The sequence below is a fragment of the Dipodomys ordii genome, unplaced genomic scaffold, assembly GCF_000151885.1.
Source record: "Dipodomys ordii isolate 6190 unplaced genomic scaffold, Dord_2.0 Scaffold26, whole genome shotgun sequence".
NCBI lineage: Eukaryota > Metazoa > Chordata > Mammalia > Rodentia > Heteromyidae > Dipodomys > Dipodomys ordii.
In genome coordinates, this window is record NW_012267242.1 from 12,468,326 (window position 1) to 12,478,737 (window position 10,412).

General features: G+C 46.9%; 1 protein-coding gene across 3 annotated transcripts in view; it reads left to right on the forward strand.

Moving 5' to 3' along the window:
* The window catches only part of Riiad1 (regulatory subunit of type II PKA R-subunit (RIIa) domain containing 1), a 12,418-nt gene extending 2,406 nt beyond the window's left edge, over positions 1 to 10,012 (forward strand). The window contains exons 3-5 of one of the 3 annotated variants that reach the window (XM_013015161.1): positions 4,457 to 4,503; positions 5,516 to 5,641; positions 9,886 to 10,012. In XM_013015161.1, the coding sequence (XP_012870615.1) occupies positions 4,457 to 4,503; positions 5,516 to 5,586 (118 nt within the window). In that variant the 3' untranslated portion in view covers positions 5,587 to 5,641; positions 9,886 to 10,012. The other 2 variants (XM_013015160.1, XM_013015159.1) reach the window with 2 other exon arrangements.
* Positions 10,013 to 10,412: the final 400 nt, after the last annotated feature.

Genomic DNA, 10,412 nt, shown 5'->3' on the forward strand with positions numbered 1-10,412 from the left:
GAGGGACAGCGCCCAGGCCCAGAGTTCAGGCCCCATGACAGGACCCAAAAAACAAAAACAAGAACTTAAAGGAAGTAAAGAGTGTCATGGTTTCCATGCTGGGAGCTTGTGGTCTAAGTAAGGGTTCCAGCTAAGAGATTAGGGATAAATGTTAAAAACTCGAATTATATTTCCATTTGCATTGTTCACTAACAACCGGGATTAGAAAGAACATAGAGAGGTGAATGAATAGGCCATGTCTGGGCTGGGAAGGTGGCTCAGTGGTAGAGCGCTTGCCTTGCATGCCTGAGGCCCTGGGTTTGATTCCTTAGCACCACATTTAAAAATAAAAGCTGGAAGTGGCCCTGTGGCTCAAGGGGTAGAGCGCTAGCCTTGAGCTGAAGAGCTGAGGGACAGCGCCCTGGCCCAGAGTTCAGGCCCCATGACCGGACCCAAAAAAAAAAAAAAAAAAGAAGAGGCCATGTCTGAATCCTGGGGCCCTGTTCTGCCTCTCTGTTGTCCTAGAGGACAACATTTCCTAGAGGAGGCTGGATATAATGAGCCTAGCCGCCGGTGCCCCCTACCCTTCCTTACTACCCCAGTCTCCAAGATGAGGTAGGCCAGGCTTTCTTTTTGCTGTCCCTGCAGCTCTCCTAAATGGAATTCTGCCCCCCCTGGACATTTCTTTGGGATGGCGAGGGCTAATGTTTGAAGTATGAGGAGTTACTTTGCTTGCTTGTTTGGTGCTATTATTATTTGCTTTGAGTGCTACTAGAATGAGCTAGAATCAGCTTAGCACTGGACTGGCTACTTCACCAGTCCTTCCTGTGAAGAGAAGCAGACAGAGAGAGCAGGGCTCTGGGCAGCATGCCTGTGTTTGTCTTGCGGGTCTCTGCTCTGGACTCCTTGAGAAGTTTTGTACCATTTTTAATGAAAAGTGAATTTTCTTCTTGAGTTTCGATCCTAGAGACTTATGGGCATTCAGCCATGGCCCTTTGATCTGTCACAGAAATATTATGCATACAACTCTTAGTACCTTCAACTTTGGACCTGAGAAATTAAAAGAATAGGGATTAAACTTATTTTAGCCACCCAGTAATCTTGGTTTTGGGTCTGGAGATGTGAAATTATAGAAAGACTTTGTTAGTTGTTTTTTTTTGTAAATACACAATTATGTAAATACTAAATCATGGCAGCAGCCATATAATTACTTGGCTGAAAAAAAATCTTCAGTAGTTCTATATCTTTTTTCTTGTTACAAAAATTGCCTTTGAAATATACAGAGAAGTGACAGATTCTAAGCTGGATGGACTTTCCTGTGCTTGTGGCTCTAGCATCCAGGTGAAGAAATTAGATCTTACCCCAGACCCATTCTGACCAGCGTGTGTGCTGGTCCTGGGGCTTGAACTCAGGGCCTAGGCACAGTCCCTAAGCATTTTTTGCTCAGGGCTAGCACTCTTGAGCTATAGCTCCACTTCTGACTTTTTGGTGGTCAGTTGGAGATAAGAAGAGTCTTGTGCCAGGTGCTGGTGGCTCACGCCTGTAATCCTAGCTACTCAGGAGGCTGAGATCTGAGGATCATGGTTCAAAGCCAGCCCGGGCAGGAAAGACTGTGAGACTCTTGTCTCCAATAAACCACCAGAAAACCAGAAGTGGCGCTGTAGCTGAAGTGGTAGAGTGCTCGCCTTGAGCTGAAGAGCTGAGGGACAGCGCCCAGGCCCAGAGTTCAAGCCCCATGACCGACAACAACAAAAAAGAAAAAAAAAAGTCTTGTGAACTGTCCTACAGGTGGTGGTTTTGAACCATGATCCTCAGGTCCCAGCCTTTTAAGTAGCTATAGCTACAGGTGGGAGCCACCAGCGCCCGCTTTGTGACCCCTTTTTTGTTTGTTTCAGAGAGAGTCTCATCATGTAGCCCAGGTGGATGTGAAACTCTCAATCTTCCTGCGGATTACAGGTGTGAACCATCATGCCTGATGCCATTGTTCAGATTGCTAATAGCACAGATTCACTTTGCATTTTAGAGAAATGGACATTTTATAATATGTACTCTTTGGTGCCTTCCTTAATAGTCGATCCTCCATTCTCACTTCTGTGTTTGTATGACTATACCACATGCTATGTATCTATAGCCATTGTCTTTCATTTTTGCATTGTTGGAGATTAAAGCCAAGGACTCTTGTGTGCTAAGTCCACACTCTACCTCCAAGCTCCACCTCCAGCCCTCCCGTTGTCTTTTTCCTTACTTTTCATGCTCCCTGAACCAGCCCTGACTCTAGCTAGACTGAACTCTGGTGCTCATTCTGAGTTCATGGAGTAGAAGCACAGATACCTTTTGAGTGTTCTTCTGGGCTCTGGCAATCAAAGGTGATCCTGGGAATCCCTGGTTACTAATCTCAAGGAAGTCTTAATCTGAAGAATATATTCTTCCATTTCTGGGCCTTGGTTCTTGCTGTTTTCCAGAATCTTGAATGTTCTTGTCCTTCAGCCCTCTCCTGCCAAAGAAATCTAATGTGTGCTGTCAATGTCTCAGGGCCAGTTGCAGAGGGAAGTTTTGGGGAACTTACTTGGTCTCTTTCACTTGCCTGTAACTTATTTAAGGTACTGTCAGATTGCATTTTAGTAAACAGATCAACTCCTCATGTTTTTTGTTTTTGTTTTTTAGGTCTAGTCATGGGGCCTGAACTCTGGGTCTGGGCACTGTCCCTCAGCTCTTCAGCTCAAGGCTAGTGCTCTACCACTTGAGACATAGCACCACTTCCGGCTTTTTTCTTTTTTTCTTGGTCGTGGGGCTTGAACTCGGCCTGGGCGCTGTCCCTCAGCTCTTCAGCTCAAGGCGAGCGCTCTACCACTTGAGCTACAGCGCCACTTCCGGTTTTCTGGTGGTTTATTGGAGATAGGAGTCTCACAGTCTCTCCTGCCCGGGCTGGCTTTGAACCATGATCCTCAGATCTCAGCCTCCTGAGTCGCTAGGATTACAGGCATGAGCCACCAGCACCCAGTTTCGGCTTTTTTCTTTTTGCTTATGTGGTGCTGAGGAATCGAACCCAGGGCCTCATGCATGCAAGGCAAGCTCTTTACCACTGAGCCACCTTCCCAGCCCCAACCCCTCATGTTTTGTGCAGTTAATTTACACATAATTTGTACTTAATCAAATTGAAATGAAGGAGAAGGGAAGCAAACTATTCATTTGCCTGTAATGAGGCTCTGCTTCTCCTGCTCACAGCTGGTGCTCTACCACTTGAGCCATACCTCTAGTCTGACATTTTGCTGATTCATTGGAGATGGAGTCTTTCAAAATTTTTTTGCCCAGGCTGATTTCTAACTGCAATCCTCCAGGTCTCAATCTCTTTGAGTAGCTGGGATTACAGGCACAAGCTACCTGTACCCTGCTTGGGAAGCAAATATAAAGCTCTGGTATTGAAGCTTGGGGCTTCCTGGGCACAGAGCCTCTGGCCAAGAGTGAAGTGGGGCTGGTGGACCAGCAACATATGTAGCAAGCACTAACCCTGGAGTTACAGACCAGGGCCCTCTCTTTATTTGTTGTCTTTATGAACTGGGGTAACTGATTAACCTTTGAAGGTTTGGTTTCTTCATATGTAAACCAGGGACATACTAATTGTCATTTTACAAGGATGCTATAAAACAAGATAACATTCGTGAACATATTTTGTGAAACGTAAAACTTGATAGGTTCTAAGGCATTTTCCGTGAGCCGAGTGAGTTTGGGACTTCAGGTGTTAATCATTGTGTCTGCTTGCTGTACCCAGGGCTAATCGCCACCTGAAGTCCATCTTCTCAGCCTTGTTTGTTGGCTCTCTGTCCCCTGCCCTGTGAGAATTTACAGTTAAACTTTCTCAGAATGTTGTGAGTTGCATATTTAACCTTTGAAGAATGGGCAGAGGCTCTTCATGATTGCCTTGTGCTCTTGGCTTGATTTGGGTTCTGTGAAAACATTTGAATGAATGACAAGCCCCACCTGGTTACAATATAGCTTATTTCCCTCTCTTCTTCTTTTTTATTTTGCCAGCTGTGGGGCTTGAACTCCATGCTCTGAGCTTTTTCTCTCAAGGCTAGCATTCTACCACTTTGAACCAAAGCCCCACTTCTGGCTTTTTTTTTTTTTTTAGTAGTTAATTGGAGATAAGAGTCTCAGACTTTCCTGCCTGAGCTGGCTTCCAACCACAATCTTCAGCCTCCTGAGTAACTAGGATTACAGGTATGAACTACCAGTGCCTGGCCAGCATAGCTTTTTTTAATGAAATAATCAGTGGCCTAGGTTTATTTCTACTTGGGTGTTTTGCACCTGAGAGCATGGGTTGAAGAAACATCATTTGTCAGAGATCCTCTGGATTGCTGGCTTTGAGGATGAGGTCTCAGGTCTCAGATGGAGAAGTATCCAAGTATCCAAGCGGCAGCCACAGCCTGCCTCGAAGCTTGACTTACCTGCTACCTTTTCTCTTACTCTTTTCTTGCAGACAGATGTTTCTGCAAAGACCTGGCAACATCCTAGAGTTTGCTGCAGGTGAGTAAGGTGGGGAATGGAGACTTGGACAGGCTACCCTCCCCGTGGAGTCTGGGGGGCCTTCTCTTTTGACAGCTGTCCCCCTGGGGGCTATTTTCAGAAGGCTTCATTGCTCTGCTGTTATTTCCTCAAAATGAGGCCAGATAAGAAAGGAGACAGAACTTTCGCTTGGTGAGGATTGTTAAGAATTTTGAAATTCCCAACAGAAGACAGGCGCATCCCTTTTCCCTGGGGATCTCACAGGGGTTCCTGACCCTGGCTGCATATTAGAATCACCTGGGGAGCTTTTACAACATGCCCATGCTCAGGCCCCACCCCTAGAGATATTTTTATTTAATTAGTCTGGGGGGCGGGGCCCAGTATCCATAGCTTTAAAGGTCCCCCAGGTGACTCTAATGGACTTGGTTGCTCTGAGGTGGCTTAAGGTCAGTGGTATTTAGCAGGACTGGAACGGAGCTGGGCCATTTCTTGAGCAGTTAACCCTGCAAGCAGGTCGCGCGTTCTCCAATGTTTGGGAACGAAATCTAAGTACGTCTTTGCTACACGGCAGATGCAGCCTGTGACTCACATGCTGCCGGGGTAGAAAGCCCTCTTCTGTCGTCATCCTGCGGAGTCTGGCTCTCCTCAGAGAGGGTGTTCTCAGAGACAGGCGCTGGCAAGCCCAGTGAATACGAGAATAACACTTGGCATTTCTTTGCGCCTCAAGATGGGCCCGGAGCAGAAAACTGAGAGACTCTCTGAGCCTTCTGAGGCTGCCCTGTGTCAGCAGACAAGGAGCAAATGGCTGTGGGCATAGGTCCACCCTCCCTGGGGATTGGAGCCCTCGAGCAAGGACAGCGGCCTAGGGACTTGCCGTGAGGGCTTGCTTGCTCACAGACACTGTGAGTCCCTCCAGCAGCCTGGCTTAGGACCAAGCCATCCTCAAAGTAAGCTGGGTCCCTCCAGTCTTTTCCACTTTAGTATAAATGATTTCTTCTTCTTTTTCTTTTTTTTTTTTTGATTTTTATCCCAGACTATTTCACGGATCCAAGACTTCCCAACAAGATTCACACGCAGCTAATTAAAGACAAGAAAGCAACTTAATTAGCAAAATCCTGACGCTCAGCTGTTGGGAGAGACCAGCCAGAATGAGCCTCGGGTGGGTGCTAGCCTCACTTAGCTGGGGAGGCGGCTTCATTCTGCATTTTGGTTTAGGGTAAGAGGAGGAGAGCAAGCAGGGAAAGGCCGAGAGGAGCTGGAGAGCTTAGCGCCCGCGCGCTGTCTCCCTGCCACGGTTTCGGGGAATTAGGCACTGTGGCCTAGCATATTAGTGACAGGAGCCTTCCACCTAAGGAAACAGCGGGAGAAAGCAGTAAAGAGATGGGGAGGGGTCCTTAGCACCAAGTTTGCTCCTGCAGGAGACCTTCCCTACCACCCCGGGGCTGGGAATGGAGCACTTACTTTCTGTGCATTTTGGATTGGGTGCTTTCTATGCTGTGTGTGTGTGTGTGTGTGTGTGTGTGTGTGTGTGTGTTGGTCATGGGGCCTGGGTACCCTTCAGCTCAAGGTGAGTGCTCTACCACTTGAGCAACAGCACCACTTCTGATTTTCTGGTGGTTAATTGGAGACAAGTCTCACAGACTTCCCTGCCCAGGCTGGCTTTGAACTGCGCTTCTCAGATCTCAGCCTTTTGAGTAGCTACGCATACAGGCGTGAGCCACTGGTGCCAGGTTCTACTCCATCTTTAAACCAGGCTGTGCTGTCAGGTGCCAGTGGCTCACATCTGTAATCTTAGCTTCTCAGGAGGCTGAAAAGCTGAGAATTGAGGTTCAAAGCCATACTGAGCAGAAAGGTTCATAAGACTCTTCAGCTAACCAGCAAAAAGCCCTAAGTAGAACTGTGGCTTAAGCTAAGAATGTAAAAGCTAAGAAACAGAGCGCAAGTCCTCAAGCCATAGTACCAGGACAAGAAAACAAACAACAACAAAAACCAAGCCCAGGTTGTGTCACGAAGGTCACCACAGCTGTTTTTCAAGCAGGATGACTGAAACTGTTGTGAAATCTGGGATTTTTTTTTCTTTCACTTTTTGGATGTGAGGTAGGAAAAGGACACACTCCTGACTTAGCAGACCCATTTCTGTTTTGCAGGGTCACCTGACAGCCCGAGAGCCCTGTTGCTGTTCGTGTGGGTTTTCAAACTGCCTTGGGCTCTGTCTGCTGTCTCAAAGGCTTTTAAAATCTCATTAAAACTAGACCTTTCTGCTCTCAGCTGTGTTTCACTGGGGGAGGGAGGAGGCCCATGGTTCTGGTTCTCAGCCGTGGTGGAAAGGGCTGTTCCCACTCCAGCTGCTCCCTCCCCCCAGGGTCTAGGCCTGGGCTGGGACCACAGCTGGTCATGGTGGGGCAGGAGCTGAAAGTCCACCTTTCAGCATGTCAGTGCCCGGGCAACTGGATAGCTAGAGCGCAAGCAACGATCAGCTGATTTCTATGGAAGCAGTATAGTGAGAGGAGGAGGCCGGAGGCCATCACAAGAGATTGAGATGAGACATTGAACACCCAGTGGGGTCTGAATATTGTGAACTAGGAGCTTGGCAGGAGACTTTAAAAGGGGGGGGGTGGACTTTGTTCTTGAGGATTTTTAGGTACAAGCTGTCCATCCATTTGATTTTTAACTGAGAGGCAGAAGAATGGACCAGATGGCCTCCTGAAGTCCTTTTCAGCCCTACAAGGCTTGTGGTATGTATGTGTGTATCTCCCTCTCTGGCCTCCACAATATAAAAACAGACCAAAGCAGAGGTTGTATTATTTTGATTTCCCTCGTCTCTGCCTGCTTGTTCCCAGCTGCCATCACCTGCGGTAGTGGAAAGGGCACCAAAACAGGGCACTTAAAGAACTATTAAAACTACTGTTAAAACAATAAACTATGGAATAGGAGCCGGAAAAGTTATTTTAATTGCTTTCAGAATTGCACTTTGGCAGCTCTGAGCACTGAGAATGAGATATCGTGGTTTAGAAAAATCCAAGCAAAACCTTTAGCAAAAAACCCCCCCACATCCTGTAATCCCAGTACTTGGGAGGTAGAGGAAGGAAGACTGTGAGTTCGAGGCCAGCCTGTATAGATGTCTCCAAAAAAATGAGAAAAACGAAAATAAAAAAAAGCATTCTGAATAGCCACTAAGAACCTGGGATGTGAGTGAAGGGTTACGTTGTTACCACACTCGTATATCCTTTCCTGGGAAAACAGACCTGCAGCAGTGGGGGCAGGGTTCAAGTTTGAATATATGACACAATGGTGGAAATCTAGCATTTCTCTTAATGTAACTTTGTGTGTGTGTGTGTGTGTGTGTGTGTGTGTGTGTGTGTGTGTGTGTGTGTGCTGGTCCTGAGCTTGAACTCAGATCCTGAGCGCTCTATTCCTGAGCTTTTTTGTTCAAGGCTTGAGCCACAGCTCAACTTTTGGAAGTTCATTGGAGGTAAGAAGCTCATGGACTTTCTGCCCCAGCTCCTGTACTCAGGAGGCTGAGATTCAAGGATCTAGGATTACAGGCATAAACCACCAGCACCAGCCCTGAAATAATGTACTTTGGAGCCTTCTTGAGAAAAGAATGGATTTAATGTTCCTAGTGCTTCTTGGTGTGAGCTGCTGGCCTAGGTTGTAGGAGTAGGGTTGTATATGGGCTGGGAGATGAGCTTCTTCCTTTCCATAATCTTGTCTGCCTTATTAGACTGAAAACTTCATCAGGGCAGGGTTCAAACCTAAAGATCTCACTTGATCACTGCTTAATTCCTGGCACTTAGCAGTATCTGGTAAAGAGCCAGTGTTCAGTAAACATCTGGGGAGAGAGAGTGAATGCATGCGTAATGAATGCATACATCAACTGCTGTAATACAATACCATACCTGAAATGGGAGCAGGTGTGTAATAGAGGGGGAAGATGAGTGCCAGGTTTGGGTGGGGAGTGATGGCAATCTCAGAGAAACTGGCATTTCATGGGCAGGAAGGGGTTTCCAGACAGATCTGGGGTGAAAATACCCCCACTTTCTCCCATTCTGCTGGGCACAGAACTCCTAGCTGCTCATCTTCCTCAGAGAACTTCAGGCTTGTTGAAGGCAGTATAGAGCTCAGCCTCATGTGGTGGATCCTATTTGATCTAGGCCTTATTACTAGCTCATATTGATGTAATATATCTTATTGATCTAGCAATGGCAGACATTTCCTGATTTTTCAGCCTCCCACAGCTTTTAGTTGATAAGCTATGGGTAGAAGACTTTAGGGGGTGGGAAGTTCTAGGAAAAATTTTAATTTTTTTTCTTTTTTTGCACTGGTCCTGGGACTATGAACTCAGGAACTAGGCGCTGGCCCTGACCTTTCTTTTAGCTCAAGGCTAGCACTCTACCACTTGAGCCACAGTTCTTACTTCTGGCTTTTTGGTGGTTAATTGGAGATGAGAGTCTTAAACGAACTTTCCTGCCTGGGATGACTTTGAACTAAAAGCCTCAGCTTTCAGCTAGGATTTCAAGTGTGAACCACCAGGGCCAGATAAATTTTGAATTATTAAGAGAATGTATGACAGTTTGCACTTTCTGATGTGGGATGTGATGCCTGGAGCTTAAGACCAGAAGCAGTAAATGTGAGGGTGAATACTAGCTCCTCCTCCTCTTACCTCTGGCCTGACATCAGCTGAGAATGTATTTAACTGCAAGTAACATGAACCCAGTTTACAATGGTATAAGCAAATAGGAGGTTATTTTGTTCACCTGATAGTGTTAAGATGCAGGATTCAGTTTCAGAGATGTGGCCTTTTCTGTCTTTGCCTTCTGCCAGACTTCACCTGCTCCTCTTGGTGGTAATCCCAGGTGTCATTTCGGCATTTCAGGCAGGAGATGGAGAAAGAGCCGTATCAGCTGACTGTTCCTTTTCATCATGGAAGAATATTTACTTGGAAGTCCTTCTTACCTACATCCCATGGGCCAAACTACGGTCATGTGGCCCACCCTGGGCACAACAGAGACCCAGACAGGGACAAAAGGAAGAAGGAAGTTCCTGTCCTCCAGGAACTGAAAATTCAGATTCCAGGGTCCCTCCTGCCTCATGAACTTCTTCCCTCCCCGCTACACACTGGTCTTCTGTTCTTCACATATGCCAACATAGTTCCCATTTCAGAGGTTTTGAACTCTCTTCCTGTTCTTTCCCCCAGGCTTCCCCAGGGCTAGTGGGTGGTGTGATGAGAGGAAGAGAAAACCCCATCGAGAGGGGCTGCTTTTCTCTCTCAGCAGGTCTGAAGAGGGCAGCTGCTGGCGCTGGTTTGGGGCCTGCATCTCTCATGTTTTCCTCCTTTATCTTAGGGGAGGAGCCATAGGACCAGGAAGGTACTGTGCCAGCATGCTTGTCTGTCTTTTCTAGAAAGAGAACCCAGCACAGCCCTCCACAGACATCGTGAACAGAACTGTGCAAGCACCTGTTAAGGAAAGCTGGGAAATTGAGTACTGCAGCAGAAACATGTCCTAGATGGCTGCGTGTCTCCCCTAGAGATCCAGCCTCCCCCAGACATTTAAAAAATATTAAAGTATGCTTTCCCCCCAGCTGTTTTCTATCACATCACCCAGTTCTATTTTCTTCATAGCACTCCCAGATATTATTTCATTTATTTGGTTGTCTCTGTCTGTGGCCAAATCTTGTGAGCTCCAAGGAGGGCAGGCCTTGTCAGGCATGTTCAGCATCGCATGGTTGGCACCTACAACAGCATCTGGCACAGCTGTTCAGTACACATTTGCTGGATGACTGGATGGATGGGTAGATGGATGTGAAATTGGGAACTGCAGGATGAAGTCTGGATCTATGCAGTGGCACAAAAGTAGGAAATGGAGTTGGGCATCAGTGACTTATGCCTCTAATCCTAGCTACACAGGAGGCTGAAATCTGAGGATCGT